Raw genomic sequence first — 24,291 nt, 5'->3', positions numbered from 1 at the left:
ATTTTCCTTGTTGGATGAGGTGTTCTCCATTCGTGGAGTCCCTGCCCAGCTGAGTCTCCACCATCCACCGGAGCCACGTACTCCCATCTGCATACAGCCCTTATTTTGTGCTCCAATAATTCCAAGTCAACTCTGCTCCCCTCTGAGCTTGGGAGAGATTTACTGGGTGGGCATGTAAGGATGCTCTGGGGCAAAACAGAGGTGTCCTGCCACTGCTGCCATCTCTCCCAGGGTAAGGACTTGTGGCTGAGACACAATAAGCATCCTCTGACCCACCACCAAGCAATGATTTTCAGTCAGGACTGGGCTGCAAAGATGCCAAGGTGTGGAGCCAGCCTCCGGCTGATGCTGCTCGCGCCTGGTCGGGGTGAGGGCAAGCACTAGTGGAGCACAGCCTCCACAGCTCCCCTTGTCCAGGTCCCCCGGGAGCAGCGGTGCTGGTGCTGGTGCTGGTGATGGGAGGCGGGGGGGCCACTTACATAAGCCCTGAATGCGGCAGGCAGTGCAGGGAGGTGAAGGGCAGAGCACTGAAAATCCACACAGCCTCTGCCAGCAAGGGCTCCCTGGCAAAGGAGCTCTGCTCGCCGACATACATCTGCAGGTCCCCATCTGCAGTCTCTGCCTGCCCTGCCTGCCTGCAGCTCCCTCCCTTCCCCACAGACCCCACAGGGGGCTGCCACATCTGCTCTCCCCACTGTCGACAGCCTGGCATGGGGATGTGGAAGCAGAACTCTGCCTCTCTGGAGCTTGCTCGGGTGGCCGGGAGGCAGCCAGGACAGGGAGGGGTTGGCAGGGAGGCTGCAGTGCCAGCACAGGGGCACGCTGCCCAGAAGCACTCTGGCTGTTCCTGTCCTGCCTGCCCAGCACACAGGTTGTGCCTGGGGTCTTACCGCTTCGGCCAGCGGCCTGTGGAGGGAGAAAGCTGGCTTGAGACCATGTGGGCAGGTGAGGTGGGTGTCTGAGTAGGACATATGAGCCTAATTTTCTGGTGTGTGAGGGGGGGTGGTGGCACCCAGAGAGGGAGGTGATGCTGGGATGGAGCTGAGGTGAGGAGCACAGACTGCCGGCATGGGCGTGCAGGTGGCTTCAGCTCAGCCAGGAGGGGAGAGATGCCAGTGGGCTCTTGTGCAGAGACCATTCTGGACAGCAGTGGTGCCTGACAGGTTCCTTGTGGGAGGGATGGTGCCAGGGAAGTGGCATTGTCCTTCTTATCTTGGAACGCATAATCTACTGCTGATACACTCCTGCAGCGTGAAGCAAGGGTGCCATGCTGCTGCCCAGGGTGGCTGTGGGGCTCACCCAGCCAGGGCAGGGACAGGGCTGACCCCCGAGTGCTGGGGACAGGCTGTGCAGGCATGGACATATGCAGTCAGGGTGTCTGCACATGCTCTACTTGTGCTGTCCACGCTTGCCTACTCCCAGAGCCACCTGCCTAGGCAGTGGCAGAGCCAACAAGCACCCATGGGTGGGAGGGTCTGTGCAGGGATTCTGGCTCCTTCTGCACTGCAGCTCTTTGACTCTTCCCACAGCAAGTCTGCTGTTAATTCCCTCCATCTCTCCACAGTATCAACCGTCCCCTCCGGGCTGGGCCATTGGCAGGTGGGCAGCAGCAGGCAGCTGGCAGGCTGTGAGGAGCAGTGGCACATCTCCCTGTGTCCGTGCTCCTGACTCACTCAGAAGAAGGTGTGGCTGGGCTGCGCGCTCCTGACTCCCGGCTCTCCTGCTCCGTGTGTTCCTGGTGGGCAAATCAGAGGCTTGGTATGATGGGGAAGCCCTGAGTCCTCACCCCAGGAGCTTCAGGCCTGGATGTTGGTGCTGCTTCTCCCGGACGATGTGGCTGACACTCTGGAGAAGCCCTCTCTTGCCCCCTGTTCTCCAAGTGCCTGAGGTGGTGGCTGGCTGGGACCTACATCTCACCCTCTGGGTCCTGAGCTTCGCCTCCGTGGTTGTGCAGATGGAGGGCCAGGTCTACTCGCCAACTGTCAACACGCACTATGGGAAGTTACGGGGGGTGCGTGTGCCACTGCCCAGCGAGATCCTGGGGCCCGTGGACCAGTACCTGGGGGTGCCTTACGCCGCGCCCCCCATCGGGGAGAAGAGGTTCATGCCCCCCGAGCCACCACCATCCTGGTCAGGCATCAGGAATGCTACCCACTTCTCGCCGGTCTGCCCCCAGAACATCCACAATGCCGTTCCTGAGATCATGCTGCCCATCTGGTTTACCTCCAATTTGGATATCGTGGCCACGTACATCCAGGATCCCAACGAGGACTGTCTGTACCTCAACATCTACATCCCCACGGAGGATGGTGAGTCCCCACCAGGGTGCCCGCAGGAGCGGGGGGAGGGGGGTGCGTGCTCCGCCCCACCCCAGCAGTGGTTGGTCTCACCTGGGTGTTGTGTTTGGAGCATGTGGTTGTGGACCCTGCAGCATGCTGTCTGTTTGTGGAAAGCTTTCTCTGGCCACGCAGCTCGCCCTCTTGCCCTCAGCTATCTCTTGCCCTCTCTGTCTCCCATGCTCCTGCTCCTCCACACCTCCCGGTCCCCCCCCTCCACCTCCATGGCATCGTCACGGGTTCCTTTCTTGTGTTGCTAAATCTGAATCCGACTCTCTGATCACAGATCCACAGAGCGACAAGCTGGTTTGTGCTCCCCAGGCGCCGAGTGCCAGGTTCTGTCTTGAGTTGGTTCGGGTTCGTCCTTCCTCCCCCCTTCTCACCCTCCCCAGGTCCATGCGCTAGTTGTGGGCGTGGGCTGCAGCTGCAGCTGGGAGGAACACTCTCTGCCTCTCCCTGGGGAGATGCTCCGGCAAGGAAGGGACCGCAGAGCCCTTTTCCGGGCCCTGGTTTGGAGAGGAAGTTGGGGGCACCAGCAGGTGTATTGCTTGGCTGCCCCCCGTTTGCCAGCGGGATGGCAGCAGAGCGATGAGCCTGGGGTGCTGGGGACCCATGGGGCATGGTCCTGTTGGGGTGAGGCTGGGCAGTGCTGGGTGCCTCCTTGTCTAACCTTTTCCTTTGTAGGGGATCCCACCTGAACTGTAAGTAGAGGGCAGAGGAGGCAGCGCCTGCCCAAGCGCCTGCCCCAGCCTCACCGCAACAGGAGCCCCCGGGGATTTTCAGTGGGTTGGAAGGGACCCGCAGCGGGTCTGCTGTGCACGGTGGAGCAGCCTGGTGGGCCAGTGGCTTCTCCTAGGCCAGCTGGCTCCACTTCTCTGTCCCTGGGGCCCTTGGCCACGGGATGCATCGTGCCTTCCTTCCTGCCCAGCACGGCTGGCCCAGAGTTTTCCTCCCACGGCGATGCTCCCTCCCCACCTCCCGCGGTCCCAGGGGCGGCGGGAGGGCGGCAGTGTGATTGTGATTGCATGCCCACTCCCGCCAGTGAGCCTCCTGTTATTTTGTAGTCTTTTATTCATTTTACAGTAAAACGGATTTCCAAGGAATGCACCCGAAAGCCCAACAAGAAAATATGTAGGAAAGGAGGTATGTAGCAAGCCGACCGGCAGAGAGGCACAGAGAGGAAAGAGAGAGAGAGTGAGAGAGTGAGAGGGTGCCTGGCCAGCCCCTGGCCTGTAGCATGCTCCTCCGGCACCTCTCTGTGCTGCCACCCAGATCCGGGCCCTCTGAGCAGACCACCCTGTCACCCCCCCACTTCCCTCTTGGAGGAGCTCTGTGGATGCTCCATCCACCTCCACTCCCCATCCGGGGGAGCTGGGACCGGTGCTGGCTGGGAGCACAGGTCTGGGGTCAGGTCAGGGGAGGATGTTCTTGTTGCTCCAGGCCTTTCAGAACAGCTTCTCCTGGGCTGAGCCCACACTCCCGCCTTCATCCCACTGGCAATAGCAGCCTCCCAGCCCCTGGGTATGAGGGGGAGCCTCTGATGGCATGTAGCATGTAAATGCACCCATCCCTTAGGGGTGCATCTCCCGTTGGGGGTGTACTGACCTGCTCAGGGAAGCACCTGTGTGATAGGGGACTGCAGCCCATCCTGGGCTGAGCTCTTTCCCCATCATTTTGTATCCAAAGCTTCGCTATTAAAGGCATGAAACCTCTCCTGGCTATGAAAATGCTGCCATATTCTGCCTCAGCCCATGGTCCCACCAAGGCTGCTCCCCACTGCTCACATCCCCATGCCTCTGCCAGCCCTGCCAGTGAGGATCTACTCTCCACCCCCTGGCACACCATCCTTCCTGAGCCTCAGCTGCCTCATGGGCGGACAAGCACCTCCAGTTCAGACACATCTCCGCTTTGCCTTGCCTCCATCCCCAGGGCCACACAGGGCTCATCCTTCTGCACTTTGGGGCAAGGAGGGGCAGTGCAGCCCCCCTTGCCCCAAAGTGATCCTGTGTTCCTGGCCAGTGCCAAGGACCAAGGAGTGGAGACATGCAAATAGGAGCTGGCTCGGCCCATTGCCAGACACGATGCTTTGCTCGTCTCACCGCATGGCCCCCTTGCAGGCAGGGAAAGCCCTGGCTGCTCTGTGTATCCTAAAGTTGGATGTGTGGGTGGTTGGGCAGCCAAGCTCTTCTGAAAGGCTCAGTGCAAGGATAGGGTGTCTGGTGGGTAGGGGCTGCCATCCTGGGCAGCAGTGGGGTCCCTGCGTCCTGGCCTCCGCCTCCCTGTGCCCCTGGGGTTGGCAGAGCTGGCGCAGCTGGGCTTGGAGGCTTGGGGAGCGCTTTCCTTCCAGCCATTTCCCCCAGTTCTGTTGTTGGGTTTCTTTGCTTTGCTTTTCCTGTTGCTGTCCTGGCTATTCACACGCCATCTCTCTGACTGCCAAGGCTGCCCCTGAAAGGGCTGGCACATTAGGGAGTCTCCACACGCTGCCTCCGGAGCTGGCTGTGCCAGCGATCGCCAGTCACTTCAAAGCACTTCCTCTCCCGGCCCTCCCACTGGCTGCTGGGGCTGGTGGACCCCTGCCACCCCCAGCCCTACAGCCAGCGCCAGGGAAGCAGGATCCGGGTTATGGCTGGAGAAGGGGGACAACATAAGGCACAGCAAAACACCCTGGGTGTGCCAGTCTCCTGGTTTTCCCTGCCTGCCGGCTCTGCTCACGGGCAGGGTTTCTTTGCAGCCCATCTGCGGTTGCCTCTGGTCACCCCCCAGGGAGCTGGTGTGCCTTCTGCCCCCAGTGGGCTCTTCTAACTCATGGACTAGCAGATCCTCAGTGCCGGCCATTTGGGCATCTAGACGTAATGTGCTGGGAATATAAGGACCTAGACACTGGCTCTGCCCTTCAGCTCCAGCCACGGCTCTGGTGGCTATTGACTCAAATTAATTGAGTCACTTGTGATGAGACACGGAAGCTCCACTGCCCCTTGTCATGTATCCTGGGTTGGTAATGTTAGTAATGAGATGAAGATAATGTACCTGCAGTGCTGATTTCCTCAGACTGTGTGTCATCTGAACATTGGTTCATTCTGGAATATTATTATTATTTCTAAGGCCACATACAAGCAGTGAATAAACTCTCCTCTTGCAGAGCAGGCACCTGTGCAGTATTTTGGTGGTTCAAAATATGTCAGCTCACACCTTACTGGAGTTTTCATGATTTCTGGCACCTCTAAGCTCAGTGTATTTCATAGCAGCCAAAAGACTGAGAATTTATCATAATTTATCCCTGGGACAGAAAAACATCCTGTTTCACTGCCCAGTTGCCCACAATAATTTCCTATATGGAAATTTCCTACATGCTAATCTCTTCCATACATATTGGGCCCTTCTCTGGGAGCAAAGCAGGGCAGCAGTGCTTTGAGAATAATTAGCCGTGCATGGTGCTGAGGGAGCTGACGGTGCTGAGGGAGCTGACAGTGCTGAGGCCCAGGTTTTGCTGTGAAAATAACACTGCACACCCAAAGAGCATGTATGCACACACACGGTACAGTACCTATGTGCAAAATGCAGTTCTATCCTCTGCTTTGTTTTGCCAACACTTCCAGCCCGTGCTTGGCTGTGACAGATGCTGGAATGCTTTCCCCTGCCCTCCACCACCAGCCTGGGCAAGCCTTGCTGCAGGGCATGAGGAGGTGGGTGTCATCTTTGGAGGGGAAAAGTGTGGCTGCCCTGCACATAGCAGCCCTCCCCGCTTTTTAGTAGCGACTGCCCTAATCTCTCTGGCTGGGGCTGTGCAGAGTCCACGATGCTGTGGAGACAAACGTGCCAGTCCAATGTCTTGCTCTGCTGCTTGAGGGTGGCTGGGGCTCCCAGCAGCTCCTGGGCTTGGGATGTGCTTCAGCTGCTCTGTGGGAAAAGCATTGTGGCTTCTCTGCTGCTCTCCAAGAAGCAAATTTGTTCAAGTACCAGCTGAGGCTTCCCTACAGCTGAGTGACTTCTGCAGTGCTCCATTGCTGGAAGGTTTCTCGCCATCCTCCTGCGAAGCCTGCTACTTTGGAGGGCTAGCTGGGAGCAGACCACTGCCCTGGTGCTCCACTTCCACGCCGGGGAGAGATTTGCAAAGGTGAGCGTAGGTGTTTGTGCTGGTGGAGGCAGCAGAGCGTGAGAAGATGCAGTGCTTTTATGGACTCTGCTCAAGGATGGAGATAGCTTCTTTGCGTCACCCAGGGACAGGGGGAGGCAGGGCAGCACCAAGGTGTGCTGCAGTCCTGGAGCAAGGACTGATGGCTGGAGGGGCCACATGGCACAGGTCCCAGGGGAGCTGCCCCTGCCCGTGGGGTTGTGCAACAGCAGGTTCAACAGCTGTCATCAGTCCTGGTCCCATTCCTTGTAGCTCCTGGAGAAGCACCTGGGCCTGTGTGGCTACCAGCATGCGTGCCTCTGAGTGCATGTGGCCATCAGACAAGGCGGAAGCACTGCTGTTGGCTTCTGCTCCCTGTGGCATCGCGGTTATTCTGTGGGAGTGGGTGCCCTGGGGAGCTTGCACTGAGGAGAGAATGCTGGGGCTGCCCATGGCCACCCTGAGCGGACATTTTGATCTGGAAAAGGTGTCAGCTCAGGCTCCTGCTCTTCTCTTAATCACACCATGCTGAGTGCAAAAGCTCCAAGGATCGAGGTTCCTTGCCCTCCTTTATCTCTGTTTGCACTGGTGTCAGTGCTATTGGCATGGTTTACTTAAGATAGCATAAATCTGGCATGGATGCCCCTGTTTCAGGGAAAGTGATTTTATTTTTTACTCAACTTGAGCTTAAATCTTCCTAGAGCCTTTAGATAAGAGCATATGCATCCTTCCTATCGGCCTGAACAATGTCACTTCAGTCAGCTTAAAGTGAAGCGGCACAATAAGCATTCACACTGGGTTAGCGGAGGGAGTTTTTGATGGATAAGGAGAGTAAGAGTCATGAGTCCTTGTCGTTTTTCCAGCTGTGAATCCACAAGCTTAAACCTATCCCCTGAGAGGAGGTGCTGCGGGGCTCTGCATGGTGGCTTTTGCCAGTGCAGAGGAAGATCTGGTATGGGTGTCCTTGAACATGGCAATAACTGGCGGAGGGAGGTAATGGAGCAAATTGCAACGGATGGGTGAGGGAAGTGAAGCTGTAATTGCTCTCATGAGCTGTGGGGCATCAGTGGGTTGTCGTGGAGATGAACAACATAGAGGCAAAAAGCCCACTTGGTTGTAGCAGCCTCTGTTCACCGTAACCCCAGCCACCCTGGCACCTTCCTGCCTGCTGATGGGGAAGGCTTGTGCTTTACATCTGCCATGCACATGTGTCACTGCTGTTCCCCTTCCCCCTGGCCTGCATTATTCCACTCCTGCTTTGCTTAGCTTCCCAGCGCTTCTTTCTACTGTGCCTTCTGCAGTGTGTGATGCTCAGGTTGCTTTAGACTTCTCCCAGCCATCCCTAAGCTCCGGGGTGGTGGTCTCCAGCCGGATCCCTCCCTGCTCAGACAGGACAGTTGCTTAGATCACAGGGATGTTGTCCACTGCCCTCTCTTAGAGCCTGACAGCTCTTCATAGCCCATTCCTCCATCCTTATCTGCATGGAGACCTTTGTCCCTTGCAGGAGACTGGGCTGGAGGTTCTGCAGTCTGGCCAGTCCTGGGGCTTTAACAGCACCAGGGCCCTCAGCAGTGGAAAGGGATCTCCAGCTGCCTGTGATTGGCTTCCAGCTCTGAAGCACAGTGCAGATGAAGGCTCTCTGCCTATGGTCTTCATGAGAGAAAAATCCCTATCCCTGAGCAGTACCAAGGAGGTTGGCACATAGCACAAGTTAGCAAATATTGCATGAGTACTTTGTCATTTAAGTGCTTTCTGGGCTTGCAGCTCTTCCTAATGACGATGCAGTAGGTCAAACTTGCAGCCTCCTGCAAATAGGCTGGGCACCCGCACATGCCCAGCTGAGCGTGCAGCTGGTGGGTGGGCTGGGGAGGGAGTGCCAGGGAAGGACACAGGAGGAAGAGGGGATGCTGGGGCTAGGGTGCTGGGGTGAGAGGTGGCAGGGATGGGGGTGGCATTGAGTGAAAACAGGATAATGATGTGAGGAGCTCAGGGGATGGCTGGGTGGCAAAGCAGGAGGAGGCAGGACTGGGGTATAGAGGGGGTAGGTCAGGAGGTGAACTCCAAGTCGGAGAAAATAAGGACAGCTCTTGAGGCAGACAGAGACAGACCTGGGCAGGAGCAGCTCTAACTCACCTCTTTTGGCAGTGTTTCTCACCTGCTCTTAAACACCTCCCCAGGCCACCTCTTCCAGTGCTTTCCTGTCCTTTGTGCCAGGAGGGTTTTCTTCTTGTCCAGCTTCAACCTGTCTCATGTAGCTCCGGGGCTGCTTGTGCTCTGTGCAGCAGAGAGGGAGTTGCTTTTCCACCTCATCACCTCGCACTGGCCTTTCATATGTTGGGATGCTGCTGTAGCTCCCATCACTCCTCTGCTCCCAGGTTTCGTGTGACTCAGCCTCTTGCAAACTTTTCTCACCTGCTGGATTTTTCTAGACTTCTGGTCATTGCTGCTCTGGACTTTCTCCAGCAGATCATGGCTGCTTAAGATGTTGTGCAAGCCTCTTGCCCTGATGGAGCTGCCCCAAGGCTGTTTCAGACCTCTCACTCCCCCATCACAAATTCCTTTTAAATTAAAATCCTGCCGCCCTCCATGCTGCCACCCATGTCACCTGCAGAATCCCACTCACAGACTGGCAGTGAGAACGATGCCCCGATTTTGTCTTCCCAGCCAGTTTCATGCTCATCTCATCATAGCTTCATCCAGCTGCAGGGCTGCCCCTTGCTTGTAGGAGCGTTGCTAGAGGCTATGCAAAACCCTTGCTGCGGTGGCAATGGGGCCGGTTGGTGATGGCAGCAGAGCCCCAGGATCAGCTGGGTGCCTGGCAGGACCTTAGAGCCCTGCAAATCTGGGGGAGGTCATGGACAGAACGGGCACAGCACAGGCAGTCCTGCACGGGGAAAATCCTGCTGTCACCTGTGAGGTCACCATCACCCAGGGAACTTTTTTGGTGCAGGTATTAGGGAACAAAGGACTGCAGGCACTGGCCTGCAGCTGTAAGGGGATAAGGAGAACACAGCCTCTTCCTGACATTCGGGGCTGCAGGGCACAGTGATGGCACCACTTGGTTTTGTGCCCACAAGGGCATGCAGCCCTTTGCAGCCACAGGGCCACGGTACAGGTCTGCACTGCGTCTGCTCCCCACCAGGCCACAGGCCATCTCTCCTGGCTCACGCTGGCTGCTTGCAGCTCAGGCAGCACTGCGCTTCGTGCACACCATCCACAACAGCATTCCACAGCGCCGGGCTGGGGCTGCTGGCCTAGCTTGTGCCCTGGCACTGCAGATTTGCTGAGGGTCATGTGACACTGGAAGGCATTTGGGACGTTACAGAAACCAATGTTTTTAGAGTTCTGCCTTGGTCAGGGCAAGCTCATTGTTGCCTTTGCAATCTTTGGTGAACCGTGCAAGTAGTCTTTTAAGAAGGGAATTGGTAGAGGATGGAGGCGAGCAGTGCAGGGAAGCACACATCACGATGGCTCCCTGCAGCGTGCAGTGGCAGTCTCCTGCTGTGGCACTGGTATTTTGTGGCTGTAGCCATGCCACCGCACGGGGGTGATGGGCAGGACCCATCACGTGGGCTTTGCTTGTGGCAGGGGACGGTTGTCCCTGTGGCAGCAGAGCTGGGAGCAGGGTGCCTGCTCACACCTGGGCGGTAGGAGAGGGAGCCTTGCCCCCGCACAGGGAGCCGACGGTGTGCGAGCAGGCAGGGGCCAGGCTGGGGTGCAGGAGGATCAGTGAGTGCTTTGAGAGGCTGATCCACCACCAGCACTGATGCTGCCCCAGGCCCACTCTCCTCCTCCCTGCCGCCCCAGCGCTCCCCGGGGAGGATCTGGGAAGGGATCCAGGTGAAGTGGCATCCTGGCACAGCTCCCAGGGCAGTCCTGCCCATACCCTGCGCCGCCCTGGCTCTGGGAGAGGTGCAGTGTGAGTAGCCAGCAGTGCTGTGGGGCGCAGGCCTGGCCCCACCGTCTCTGCTATCATGCTATTTTTGAATTCTCTTTTATTTTTTGTTTTGGTTTTTTGTTTTGGTTTGGTGGTTTTTTTTGTTTGTTTGTTTTTCCTTTCATTTTCCTTTTTGTTCTGTCTCCTCGTGTTTGGTCCCTAGGAGCCAGCGCTAAGAAACAGGGCGAGGACTTAGCGGATAATGACGGTGATGAAGACGAAGGTATTTCTGTGCTCGAGGCTGCCACTGCATGACACGCAAAGCAACTCAGTTTGCCCGCCATCCGCTGCCATCCCCAGGGAGCCCTGTGTGTGTCTCTCTGCCGTGCGGGGCAGCTGCACGGGGCCGGGGGCAGGCTGGCTGGCTGTGCAGGGCACCCAGGCCCTTCCCCTCCTCAGGATACGGGGGGAAGCTCGAGGGGATTTTTTTGCTTTCGAAGTTTGCTCCCACTCTGTTTGAGCAAGGGCAGGGAGGAAGCATGGCAGCTTGGGAGAAGAGGAGCCCTCGGGTACCCGGGCCCATTTCACCCCAAGCCTGGTCACATCCCACCTCCAGCCTCATCCCTCCACAGAGTCGGTGACATGCAGCTGGGAGCTAGTAACCTCCCCCTCCACCCTTGCCCGTCGCAGGGTGACTGTGCCAACAGCTTGGCACCCTTGGCACCTGCAGGGCACCTGCCTGTGCTCAGGAGACCCAAGGTCTGACCGGACATGGTTTCTGTTAACTTCTGTCCTTCACCACCCAACACAAGTGAGATCTTGCTTGCAACCAGATTATCAGCACCAGCCAAAGCAGAGCGAGTGGGCTTTCAAGCAGATGTGATTCTAGATGTATGCCAGGACTAAACAAGCTGCAGAATAAGCTATTTTTAGTAAAACGGTGGTGTTCATCTGCAGGTTACGGAGTCGGTGCGTTTGGCTGCAGGGATGTGAAGAGGGGCAGGAGGAAGGGTCGGTCAGGGTGCAGCCCTAGCATGCCAAGGGCAGTAAAACCTCATGGTGTGCAGGAGTCCCAGGGCAGCTTGAGCATGGCCTGGCAGGTGGTGTTTAGGATCTGGGAAACAGATTAAAAGATTTTGCTTGGCAGTACCAAAACCCTGTTGTTTTCTCCCACTAACCTGTGCCCCAGGATCTCTTGTACCAGGGCATAAACTGGCATTCAGCCTAAGTGACTTCACTGTGCTAAATCCCTGCACGCTAAAATGCTCTGCAGCAATTAGGAGCTGTTTATTCCCTGGTACGTTGCCACACTTTGCTGCCATTCTGCTGCAAGGATGTCCCTTTGTGTGCCCGTGGGAGCTTGTGGCAGGGAGGAAAGGGCACATGCCCTGCTGCCCCCTGCAATGGGCAAGCTGCCGGGAGGAGTGGACATGGGCAGGGGTTAGGTGGGTGTGAGGGAACATGTCCACCCCAGCTGGGCATCCCCACTGAGTTGGTCCCCGGGAGTCCCAGCCCCATGAGGGCTGGCTGCCAGGATGGCATGGTGCACCGATGAGGGAGGCAGGCAGGGAGCAGCAGCTGGCCAGGGCAGCCAAGGCCAAGCAGCTCCAGCAGGTGATGCCAGCCCACCTAAGCAAGGTGCTGGGAGCTGTTGAGCATGAGGGAGGGCAAAGGCCATCAGCACTGGCTCACCATCCCAGGAAAGGGCTGGGCACCACAGGAATGTGGGACCTGGCACCATCTCCATGATAGGCGCAACCACCTCGTCTGTGTAATGTGGGTGAGATGTACCAGGAGCCAAGCATGGGTGTTCTTCCCTCACACCTGCATTTGTCTCCATGAGGGATCCCAGGCCAGTGGGGCAGAAGGGGCAGGACATCCCCTGGACAGGGCCAGTCGAGAGAGGGAGCATGGCTGCTCTCTGTCCCCTAGGCTCCTGCAGTCCTTCCTCCCTGGTCCTCAGGGTCCCATTCCCCATCCTCACTCCATGCCTCATGCCCTGTCCTCATCCGGATGCGGTGCTCACCTCCCTGACATGCGCACAGTGTCTGCCTCATCACCATGTCTATGTCTGGGCACTGGGGTGCCATGGGTTCATATCTGGGCAGCCGGCAGTTTTCTGCCTTCCCAGGGGGTAGGAAGTGGGGGCAGGAGAGTCAGACGTTGGAGCACCCACCAGAGTCCCCCGCCTTACAGGTCCTGCACACCCCCATCCCTGCCCCTCCTGCAATGCCAGCTTCTGGGATTCACAGAGCTGAGGGCTTGGGTCCAGCCAAAGATGGGACATGGGACTGCATCCCAGAACTGGACTCTGCAACTCCCACCTGGAATGAAGATGCCACTGGTCTGGCTCTTGCATGCAGCCAGAGCCTGGCTCTGGGGAAGAGCAGCTGGGTTCAGCCAGCATCTTTCCCGCATGTGCTGAGACCCCTGAGGGGACAGCAGTGTGGGGGTGGTGCAGCAGCTGTCACCACTCAGAGAGGGGCTGGTGGGGTTGGTTCAGTGGTAGTCGGCTTTGGAGGTCCACACTGTGTCCCCCAGGAGAGCTCTGGGTTTGGCTCCTAAGACCCCTCCTGGTCCTGGCAGCTGGCATTGCCCTTGTCCTTGGTCTGCCTATCAGGCAGGGTGCTGTGGCCGTCAGCGGGGTCCTGTGTTTAACCACCTCTCCTTCCAGACATCCGGGACAGCGGGGCCAAGCCAGTGATGGTGTATATCCATGGTGGCTCGTACATGGAGGGCACGGGGAACATGATAGACGGCAGCGTTCTGGCCAGCTACGGGAACGTGATTGTCATCACCCTGAACTACCGCGTTGGAGTGCTTGGTATGGGCTGGCCAGCGTGGGCTGTGCCGCCAGCACAGCTGGGCAGCGGGACTAGCCCCCAGGGCCAACTGGGCTTGAACCAGACAGGAAGGGGGCAGTGGGGGATGTGGGGCCTGGCAGGATGGGGGCTGCACTGCAAGCGCTGCCCCTGCCCTCTGCCCTGGCCACCAAGCAGGGTGCCACGTGGCAGTGCCCCCAGCAGGCAGTTGCAGCATCGTCTGGCTCCTGGCACCGTCTCCTCCAGGCTCATTTACACAACCTGGCTCAGCTGAAAGCAAATATTGGTCTGTAGTTAAATAAATAATAAATGTGTTTACCCAGCATCTCCTCCTGAGAGGGTTCGGAGCAGTGAGCTGCCAGCAGGTACTGCCTGCCTGCCCCTGGGGACCTAGACACTCTCCCTCCCTGGGCACAGACTGCCTCCAAGCTGGTTGAGCTGCTGGGACCCCTGTAGATGCCCACTGTGGCCAGGCTGTCTGCAGAGCGGGTCACCGAAGGGTGTCAGGTGCTGTATAGAGGAGGGTCGCAGTCCCATTTTCACAAGCACTGGTGACCTAAAGAGGCAAAATGGGGACAGAGGGTCAAAAGGCAGTGTGGTCCCGTCTGCTGCAGCAGAAACCCCTGGGGACACAGGAGACTTCCCTGGAGCATCACTGCTGCCTCACTTAGCAGCAGGGATAAAAAGGGGTGTGGAAGTTTGGGGAGAGCTCCTTCCCATCCAAGCTGCTGGCACAGCCAGCTCTCTTCCTAGCCATCCAGCCTGGCAAGTCACTTTCCCCAGGCAGCTGGGCTCCCAGCCAGTACCTGGGGCAGCACATCTCTCTGACAGCCTCCAGACCCCATAGTCTTTTGGGGAAGATGACAGTTACCTGGTAGAAAATGGGCTTTTCAGTAAAAAAAAAGACTTTTAAAGACCTTTCAATATTAAGATGGATAGGTACAAATCTAGGAGACATAAGTCACAATATGAAATAAGACTTAAATGATGCCATCGTCATCTCCACTGAAGTGCTGCAGAGCGCCTGGCCAGAGCACCTCCAGTGCTGGAGCAGCAGTGGCGCTGCTCCCTGCCTGCTGGGAATTACCTGCCTGGATTTTTACCTCAGGACCATGGTTTTGGCTTCCTGCTTTGAGTCAAAGCAAACGAAAGTCTGATAGCTTATCGTGGGTGTTCCCTTTGGTATTGAAAGTATTTCTCAGCATCTTCCTCACTGAGAGCCTTTGTATTTTAAGCTGCAGTTGGTTCCTTTCTGCCCAGACCACCTCTGTCCATTTATAGAGCCTCCTCCAGGCCATGCTAGTCCGTGGAAAGCATTGGCTGTGCACACAGTGAGCCTGCCTGTAGCCACAAGTGCTTTCTTGGCTTTCCTTGGAGCATGCGTGAGACGTCTTGACGCATTATTAGCACAGGTGGTGGTCTGGGTAGGACAGGCTTTGTGCCTATCACCCTGTCACTGCTTGCAGTTGACTGGACAGGATCCCGGGGGCTTGCAGCTGCACTCACAGCCTTTTGCCCCTCTGTGCCATGCAGAGGGTGGCTGAAGCTTGGTGGTGTCTCTGCTGCAGCTTAGTGCTCACAGGACACTCTTGATAGTGGGGTGTCATGTTGGGGTGGGACAGGGTCCCACAGAAGCTCCCCTAGGCCTGGGGAAGGGGGGGTGGGAGGTCAGGACATCCCCTGCTTTCTCATCCCTAACTGGGTTCCCCTTGGCCCTCAGGGTTCCTGAGCACGGGAGACCAGGCTGCCAAGGGCAATTACGGGCTGCTGGACCAGATACAGGCGCTGCGCTGGGTCAGTGAGAACATCGCCTTCTTCGGGGGAGATCCCTTGCGGATCACTGTCTTCGGCTCTGGCATCGGTGCCTCCTGCGTCAGCCTGCTCACCCTCTCCCACCACTCTGAAGGTAGGTGCCAGATGTCCCTGAGGATGCTGCCGCTGAGCACCCTGCTGCCGCTGCTAACCCAGGGAAGGGAGCCTGCCTGGGTACCGCTGGCCACCCTAGCAAAGTCAGGGCTGCTTTTTAATTAGTGACTCGTTGAGAGCCTGACCCAGGGCCAGGAAGCAAAGCCTTCTAATTGTGGGCAGGGAGAGGCCAGTGGCAGAGCACGTGGGAGCCAGGGATGGAGCTGGTGCTCCCAGCGTGCAGGGCTGCAGCCCAGGGCCAGCACCTGAGCGTGGGGAGAGGTGGTGCCCTGCCCAGGCACCCAGGATCACCCACATGCAGATGTGGAGAGAGTGTAGGGCATCAGGCAGGGCACCGGGAGCATAGAACTCAGTGCTAGGAAAGGCATTCATACTGGAATAGAAGGGAAATCAGACCCGAGCCTGGGGAAGAATGACGGATCCCATCTTACAAGACTGGGAGAGCTGGAAGTGCTGCGACTAGCAAAACACTGGTGGAGGTGATATGATTGATATCTGTAAATATAGCAGAGTGTTTACTCTAGATAAAGAAAGGAATTATTTGCACTAAAAGATTGTGTTGGCATAAGAGCAAATGCATGTAAACCACCTGCAAAGACACTTAAATTGAACATGGCAGGGGAAAAAAATTAACCATGGGAGTAGAGGTGTTCTCAATAAAGTTCCTAAAGGAAATTGCAGGAGCAAAGTCTGAACTGGACATGGTCCACAGGGGACCAGCCTGCCAGGGACTTGGTCACAGGGGCTTTATATGATGCAGCCCTCCCTCTTCCTGTGCTGTGTCCTCAAGCGTGTTGCAGGGAAGAAGGGAACACATGTGGACATGGGCATGATCTGCACCTCAGAGACATGCATAAAGATGCACTTGAAGCCATTTCAAAGAGCTGCAGCCCTGCTCAACAGCCTGGGAGCTGCACAGGAACAAAGGAGACCTTCAGAACTTCAGCAGGGCCGATGGCATGGCAGAGGGTGTATGAGAGGAGTCTGCCACTGGCCAGGCTGCTGGCAAAGCTGAGCAGCCTTCCTCTGGCCCTGGGATCTGTCAATGGACTGATTGCCCCAATATTGAAAGTAATGTTCTCAGCCCAGGCTGCTGCGAAGGTGGCTGCACCAGCACCAGCTTCATGGTATGCTTGGTAGAATTCAATGTGGAAGTTTACAGGTGCTGTGGGCAGCACGAGGCTGGTGTTAGCTGTGGTGAGAGGTGGCAGAGCCTGAGCTCATGGTGGGGAGTAAAGGGCGGCGCCCTGCTGAGCCCAGACCTTGTTCAAAGGCAAGCTCGAAACAGCTCTCTTCCAGATTTCTCCAGCTGCCTTTTTGGTTAAGCTTGCCTGATTCTGTCAGATCGCTTGCCCTGTGGTGAGCCCACCCGCCATGCAGAGACCCATCACCATGCTGGGCCTCACTTCCCACTGATGGCTTTCCCAGGGACAAGAGTGTGGCTGACAGGCTGTCCGCACCTCTGCACCCATCCCTGACGCCCATCAGGGTGCCCAGCAGTTGCAGCTGGCTGCCAGCCTCTCCTTGGACGGGCCAGCAAAACCGAAGTGGAGAGGCTGAGAGATACTGCCATGGCCCATCACTGCATCACACTCACACATGTTTGAGTAAAGCAGGGAGAAACAAAAAGGCATGTAAAGCTGAAGTGATCCAGCCCTGGCAACATGTATGGAGCTGCTGTTGCCCACTTGGGACACACCTGTTCTGGGTAAGCCCCTTTCCCTGCCGCCCCAGGGTGCTCAGGACACCTGTGCTCAGTCTGTGCTCCTGTGTGAGCGTGCAGTGCCTGAAGTCATCCCCTCTGTCATCCTGCTCCCCCCGTGCAAGCTCCTGAGGCTGTTGCCCCATACTCTTCAGGTGACTCGGACAAATATTAATGTGTATTAGACTCTAATAAGCTTAAGAACATGGAAAATGTGAGTTATACCTACAAGAGCGGCTGACAATGTTGCAATGCCAAAGCAGGGCAGGACCAGGGCTGCCCTCGCCACTTTTGGAGCTCCTGGGGTAGGATTCCCAGCTACCCAGAGCCATGCGGAGCACGCATCAGCTCTCTAGCTCACAGGAGGAGATGCTTTTGACAGCTAAAGCCAGAGGATGCTTTGTTTGTGTTAGATGGTTAATTGAGCAGTGTGTAGGAAAGGAGCATGGGTAGATCTTTGCAGACTAGTTTCTGATCAGCAGGCAGGGCAGGGGATGCTCTGTGGCTGCAGGGGTGCATGCGGGGCCATGCCATCCCTGTGTGGATACTTGGGGCTCTGCGTGTCCTCCTGCCCTTGCACAGGCACCCTGGGCAGCATGGCACAGGAGTGGGGAGTCTTCTACAGTCTGAAAGCTCCTGCAGAAAGAAAAAGGGATTTCTCTGCCCATACTGAGTATGAAAGGCCAGAGAGGGGACGCTGGATGTAAGGCATTTGCGATGCTTCTTAGGGTGCTCCTGTCCACCACAGGAGTGCCTGGGAGGCAGGCAGGGAGATGCTCTTGGTCCAGGAGTCTCCTCTGGGATTGAGTGCTTCTGGCAGGGCAGCCCCAAGGCTGCAGATTTGGTTTTGTGGCCAGATGGTGACACCTCTTTGGAAGCAGGACCATGTGCTTGACTGCCTGGGTGACCCCAACCAGTTGTATGGGCCCAGGATGGAGGGAGTAGCACGGAGAGAGGCTGGGGACAGATTGGAGGGGCTGCTCCCTACCTTTCCAGCCATGAAAAATACTGTTGTGCCAATATAGCACCTTTCAGGTGACACTAGGCTTTCTGCCACTAAACCCTGCACCTATGTGCCACGTCCTTTGCTGTCCCATCCAGCCCCAATGCTTGCAGTGTGGTCCCCTCTGCATCGCAGTGGTACTGGGTGCCTGGCACCCTCGCTGCGGTGGCAGGGGAGCTGCTGCTGGCTGTAAATGCTATGAGGTGGGAGGGGAGTACTCGGTGCTGCAGCCAATATCTCATCAAAGCAAATGGCCATAAAATTACCTCAAAAAAAACCGTGTGCCAGAGCACCCATCTCCCCAGAGACAGGGCAGCCAGCTCTGGAGCTTGGTCTCGGAGCTGTGTTAAGATGCAGCCTGCAGACCAGGCGGGTTTGTTTTTATCACATCAAAATAAAACTCATAGTGATCAAGAGCTATTAATGAAGCTGCTAATTTGTGCCTGCTCTGCCAGGCACTGTGAGAGGCAGACACTGGAGGCTGGTGCAGTGCATGCTGTATCTGGCTGCCAGGGAGACTCACGGCTCCCCTGCCAGCCTCAGACCTTGTAGGCGGGTGGATTCCTCACTAGAGACCTAAGTGCTGCTTCTCTCCTCAGCCGGCCATGCCAGGGCAGGAGCAGACACTGCTGGGCAAACCACTTCTGCTTCCTTTGCCGCATCTCCTGCTCCATGGAGGCTGCTGCCCTTCACTGCCAGCTCCAGGGATGCTCAGACCTCACCTGGACAAAGTGCCCAGAACCCTGCTTTGAGCAGGGCGTAGCCCAGACAATCCCAGAGGTGTTTCCAGTCTCAGCTACTGTGCAAAGTGAAGGGGAAGTCAGGAGCTGGTGGCAGCCTGCAGCACCAGGCACTCTCCAGCAGAGCCCTGGTCCCACCGCTTGGCTCCACTGTGCCATGGCAGCCAGCTCTGAAGGATGCGGGGTGTGTCGGGACCCTCACCTCAGAGAGGAACAGGCAGGGAAGGCAGAGCTGCATCTTCCTGCCTGGGCCCCAGCAGGCTGGAGGGCTCTGGGGTGATCCGCAGGGTGGTGATGCCTCTCTGGGGTGCTTGTCAGGCTTCAGCTGGGTGCTGGCATGGAGGGGGAGGACAAGGCAGGTCTGGGCTCTCACAGACTCCTGGGTCCTCCTGGGACCTGGCCATGCAGAAACGCAGCGAAGGGGCTTCACCAGGGATGTGACTAGCTGTTGGTGACACCAGCCGCCCGTGCTTCCCCAGGCAGGGGTGGGCAGTGGCAGAGCCCAGCCCAGTGGGTCAGTCCAGGAAGTGATGCTGCTGCAGGGCAGGGAGTAATAGGTGCTGTTGGGTCGGCATCTCCTGGGAGCCAGGGAACCCCCGTCCTGGCTCTTTGGCACTGGATGATGGTGCAGAGCAAGGAAACCCATGGCCAGTCTCCAGCCTGTAGGCTGGGTACGGCTTTCTAGGGCACTGGGAGCTGACAGAGCTTGTGACTTCTCTTTGTGCCAGCGCATGGGACTGTACGTCAGGTACTTGTCAGAGCAAGGACTGTGCATGCAGACAAGAGCTATGGACATGGCAGCCGGGAGCCAGCAGCCTCTGAACACTTCTGCTGTGGGAAGGTGCATGCTGCCCTGCAGAGCGGCACAGCCTTGGCTGCACAGGGGGTCTCACACAGGCACTCCACATTTCAGGGGGCCAGGGGCAGCCCCGTGGTGACCACACTGCTGCACCAGCAGCATTCGGGGACCGCCTGAGACAGTCCCTGGTATCAATTGAGTGCTGGGGTCTGGCAAGGGCGCAGGCAGCACTTGGGGTGCAGGAAAGAGCTGGCTGGAGAGCAGGGACCTCAGGGTGCACCCTGAGCCCGGCTGCCTTTGGTCGCCCTGGAGGCTCCTCTTCCTCACAGCCCTTTGTATTCTGAGCACAAGCGCCATTGACAAGGGACTGGAGCGCAGCCATGCATTCCTCTGCCTGGGCCAGGGCCTTTGTGGCCCCGTTTTCCAGGGCGAAAGTCCACTCCCTCTGTGTTCCTAGTGGCAGAAAGGCCCTCTTTGTGCAGCTGGCAGCATGCTTCTGCAGGGCCGGATTGGCACCAAGCAGCCCCAGCTGGGCAGGAAGCGGCAGGGAGGGGGTGAGGGGGAACCTGACAAAGCGGTGGGGTGGGACATGCAGGGTTAAGTGTCCCCGACCAGGCATTAACCCTCCTGCTGCTGCTCAGTGAAGCAGGTGCCACCCTGGGCTGCAGGAGGGCACTGAGCCAGGGGCAGCGTGTGCCCCTTGTACACTCAGGCAATATGTCCTTGGGGGTGGCTGGGACAACACAGGCTGCTCAACAAGGTCAGGCTGTGATGCAACCACGGCCCCTCTCCTCCCTGCATCAGGACAGAGGGATGCCAGGCCATCCCCTGCAATGGGCTCCTCCAGGAGCACAGCAGTCCTTAGTTGCTGTCAGGAGCACCTACTGCATGCCCAGCTGTGGCCACCCTCATGGTGGCCCTGAGCTGAGCCCCCTGTGTCTGGCTTAGTGGGCAGCACAGCCTGGGTCAATACCAGGCACCAGCTGGAGCTCTGGGTCCTTGCTGGGGTCCAAGGGCATTGATGCCTTCTCCACACTGCATCCTGCACTGCAGCGCTGTGGTGTTGGAATGACACTCACCCCACTGTGAGCTTCCTCCACTCCTTGCATGTCCTGCAGGTCTCTTCCAGAGAGCCATCATCCAGAGCGGCTCCGCGCTCTCCAGCTGGGCGGTGAACTATCAGCCTGTGAAGTACACCAGCATGCTGGCTGACAAGGTGGGCTGCAATGTTCTGGACACAGTGGATATGGTGGACTGCCTGCGGCAGAAGAGTGCCAAGGAGCTGGTGGAGCAAGACATCCAGCCAGCTCGCTACCACGTGGCCTTTGGGCCGGTCATTGATGGGGATGTGATCCCGGATGACCCAGAGATCCTGATGGAGCAGGGCGAGTTCCTCAACTATGATATCATGCTGGGAGTCAACCAGGGTGAGGGGCTGAAGTTCGTGGAAGGCGTAGTAGACCCCGAGGATGGCGTCTCAGGCAGTGACTTTGACTACTCAGTCTCCAACTTTGTAGACAACCTGTACGGCTACCCTGAGGGCAAGGACACCTTGCGGGAGACCATCAAGTTCATGTACACAGACTGGGCTGACAGGGACAACCCCGAGACACGTCGCAAGACTCTGGTGGCCCTCTTCACTGACCACCAGTGGGTAGAGCCGTCGGTGGTGACAGCTGACCTGCACGCCCGCTATGGCTCCCCCACTTACTTCTACGCCTTCTACCACCACTGCCAGAGCCTGATGAAGCCTGCGTGGTCTGATGCGGCCCACGGGGACGAGGTGCCTTACGTGTTTGGGATCCCCATGATTGGCCCCACAGACCTCTTTCCCTGCAACTTCTCCAAGAATGACGTCATGCTCAGCGCTGTGGTGATGACCTACTGGACCAACTTTGCCAAGACAGGGTGAGTGGGGATGGGTGCTGTGCCTGGGAGGTCTGCACTCACTGCAGCTGCACAACTTGGGACTGTGCTGTGGTTGTGGGGTGTCATGCCTGGTGTGGGATACTGTGCGCCCCCGTGCCCAGAGGTTCATGTGCTGCACCTTCACTGGGGTCAAGGTATCAACCACACAGCAAGAAGCTGAGTGTGGCCAGCCCCTGGGACAGGACCCGGCCAAGTGCAGGGGTGGGGAGGTTGGTTGGCCGGGGTTATCATGAGTGAGACTTGACCCGGGGTTAGTGTGCTGCCCAGCCATGCAGGACCTCTTGCCAGCCCACCCTGTTCCACCATTGCCAAAGGTCCCTCCAGCCTTCATCTCTGCATCCAGCTCTCCCTCCTTGCCTCTCCAGCTTTTCCTGGTGCTAGCTCTGTTTTGCTTGCGTTTCTCAGGGATCCCAACAAGCCTGTCCCCCAGGACACCAAGTTCATCCACACCAAGGCCAACCGGTTTGAGGAGGTGGCCTGGTCCAAGTACAACCCTCGCGACCAGCTGTACCTGCACATTGGGCTGAAGCCACGGGTACGTGACCACTACCGGGCCACCAAGGTGGCTTTCTGGAAGCACCTGGTCCCCCACCTCTACAACCTGCACGATATGTTCCACTACACCTCCACCACCACCAAAGTGCCACCGCCTGACACCACGCAGCACTCCCACATCACCCGCCGGCCCAATGGCAAGATCTGGACCACCAAGCGCCCTGCCATCTCACCTGCCTACAACAGTGAGAATGGGAAGGAGAAGTGGAGCCCGGAGCAGGAGGCAGGCACTCTGCTTGAGAGCCCCCGTGATTACTCCACCGAGCTGAGCGTCACTATCGCTGTGGGAGCCTCCCTCCTCTTCCTCAATGTGCTGGCCTTTGCCGCCCTCTACTACCGCAAGGACAAACGCCGGCAGGACACACACCGGCAGCCCAGCCCGCAGCGTGGTGCCACCAATGACATCGCCCATGCACCCGATGAGGAGATGCCCTCCTTGCAGGTGAGCCAGGGGCACCATGAGTGCGAGGCCGTGCCGCCCCACGACGCCCTGCGCCTGGCTGCTCTACCCGACTACACCCTCACCTTGCGCCGCTCTCCGGACGACATCCCGCTCATGACCCCCAACACCATCACCATGATCCCTAACTCACTGGTGGGGCTGCAGACCCTGCACCCCTACAACACCTTCACCGCTGGCTTCAACAGCACAGGTCTCCCGCACTCACACTCCACCACCAGAGTATAGCTACTCGCCCCCAGCGCACACGCATGCACGCACGCACACGCACGCAGCAGACACTGGCAGAGGGACCTGCGGGGCTGATGGAGCCCCCGGACAGAGGGGCAGCTCCCATGGACCGTGCAGCACCGAGCCCGGAGACCTGCGGGGTCCCAGCGCAACCAGAAGCCCCGCTCTCCCCCTGGCGCTTTCTTTTGTTCCTATCTAACTTTTGAGAAGTGCTTTGACTCTCCTGGCTCCCGGCCGGAGGGCCTTGCAGGTTGCCCCGGGGCACTGGTGGGTTGCAGGGGGAACGTGGCATAGCCCCTGCACCCATACACCGGTACAGGCGGGCAGGGGGAACCTGCTGGCAGTGACCACGGGGCTCCCCACACCAGGACTGCGCCTCCCCGCGGGGTGATCGCATCCCCAGCGCTGCGCCCGCTGAGCACCCCGAGACTGACCAGAACCGACCAGACTGACCAGGGTGGGGCGTCCCTCCTGGCTGGTGCCCGGGCATCCCCAGGCAGCTTGGCATCTGGAGTGCCCTGGAAAAGGCTCCTTCACTGTGTCAAGAAGTGGCCCCAGGCCATGGTGCTATAGGCAGAGGAAGTGGGCGGGGTCCGGGGACTCGGTGCTGGGTGCGGGCACTGGGGCCAGTGCTGGGGCTCAGTGATCCTGGGAGCGGGGCCCCAGGCTGGAGACTTGGCACCTCTGCCCCTCTTTGCGCTGCAGAGGATCTCTTTTGTGTCAGTCGTTTCTCTTTGCAGAGACGTTTTTTAAGCAGATCTTTAGTTCTTTACACACTAACGGAGTTGCCGCGTTTTGTCCTTTGTAAAGATTTTAAAACCAAGTGTTCTTGATATAAAATAAAAAGCCAGTTAGAAGCCAGCGTGTGCGCGAGATGCTGGCCCCCCACGGGCCCCGCCTGCCGTGGGCAGGCACCAGGCAGGGCACTGCCTCCTGTGCTGTGGGGCCATGCTCTTTTGTATTTTTTATATTCTCCCTCCGCTGTTGCCGGTGCCCACATATCTCAGCCAAATAGCCTACCTGACGGCCTGCCCTCGAGCACCCCCAGCCCCGGCCCACCCTGCTGTCACCACCGGCCAGTGCCACCCACCGCCCCGCGTGGGCATCACCCGCTGTGAGCACTGTCTGCCCACCCCCATCAACCCAGGGCATCCCCTTGGCACCAGGTCTCAGTGCTCCTCACCCTGCCCTGCTCCCGCATCCCATGTCCCTTCACCACTGCCCCGGGGCTGTGCTGTGCCCTCCCTGCCTGCGCTGCTGCCTGAAAGCAGAGCCAGCAGTCTGCAGCCTGCAGCAGGGGTGGGCAGCTCTGTGGGGCTGGCAGGAGCAGGGTGAGCCACGCACCAGCAGTGACTCTGTCTCCCACCTTGCTCCCACTGGGGCCTTTCCTCTGTCGCAGGGTGACCTCAGCTCTGGCATCTGGGGCATGCGGTCGGGATAGACACCTGGGCAGGGGCTGCTTGAGCAGAGCCCCTGGGCGTGATGCAGCCTGCATGGGGCTGGGAGCAGCCACTGTGGGGCTAGGGCACCCACTGGGCTGGTGGTGGCCACTGAACCGCACACAGCTGCAGGTAGCGAGGCACAAGGCAAAGGGGGCTTTCGTGCAGCCAGGCGTGCAGAAGGGGCTGCCCGGGAACTCACACGGCACACACCAGTCTCAGCCCCCCACGGTGAGCGCTGGCACCCGGGGCCTGGGGATGCAGGAGGAAGGGACAGATACTTGTGGGGATGCCATACCTCGTCCCTGACACCATACCTCGTCCCTGTGCAAGACGGTCCGGCTGGCAGACGCTGCCCACG

At 58.3% G+C, this 24,291-nt stretch overlaps 1 protein-coding gene across 4 annotated transcripts; it reads left to right on the top strand.

The window, feature by feature from the left end:
* The first annotated feature begins 1,831 nt into the window (after positions 1-1,831).
* Positions 1,832-22,488, top strand: NLGN3 (neuroligin 3). 4 transcript variants are annotated; one of them, XM_086469669.1, is made up of 7 exons: positions 1,832-2,309; positions 3,420-3,479; positions 10,548-10,607; positions 12,999-13,148; positions 14,867-15,052; positions 20,435-21,224; positions 21,651-22,488. In XM_086469669.1, the coding sequence occupies exons 1-7, from the start codon at positions 1,832-1,834 to the stop codon at positions 22,486-22,488; spliced, it is 2,562 nt and encodes an 853-aa protein (XP_086325795.1). The 4 variants fall into 4 exon arrangements, with proteins under 4 accessions (XP_086325795.1, XP_086325796.1, XP_086325797.1 ...); XM_086469672.1 differs by lacking the exons at positions 3,420-3,479; positions 10,548-10,607 and adding exons at positions 10,006-10,015; positions 11,694-11,731 and having other exon boundaries at positions 1,988-2,309; XM_086469670.1 differs by lacking the exon at positions 3,420-3,479.
* The last annotated feature ends 1,803 nt before the right edge of the window (positions 22,489-24,291 follow it).

Source organism: Leptosomus discolor, chromosome 9, assembly GCF_034619465.1.
Source record: "Leptosomus discolor isolate bLepDis1 chromosome 9, bLepDis1.hap2, whole genome shotgun sequence".
NCBI lineage: Eukaryota > Metazoa > Chordata > Aves > Leptosomiformes > Leptosomidae > Leptosomus > Leptosomus discolor.
Note: the sequence above shows the minus strand (reverse complement) of the source record. Positions and strands in the feature narration are given on the sequence as shown.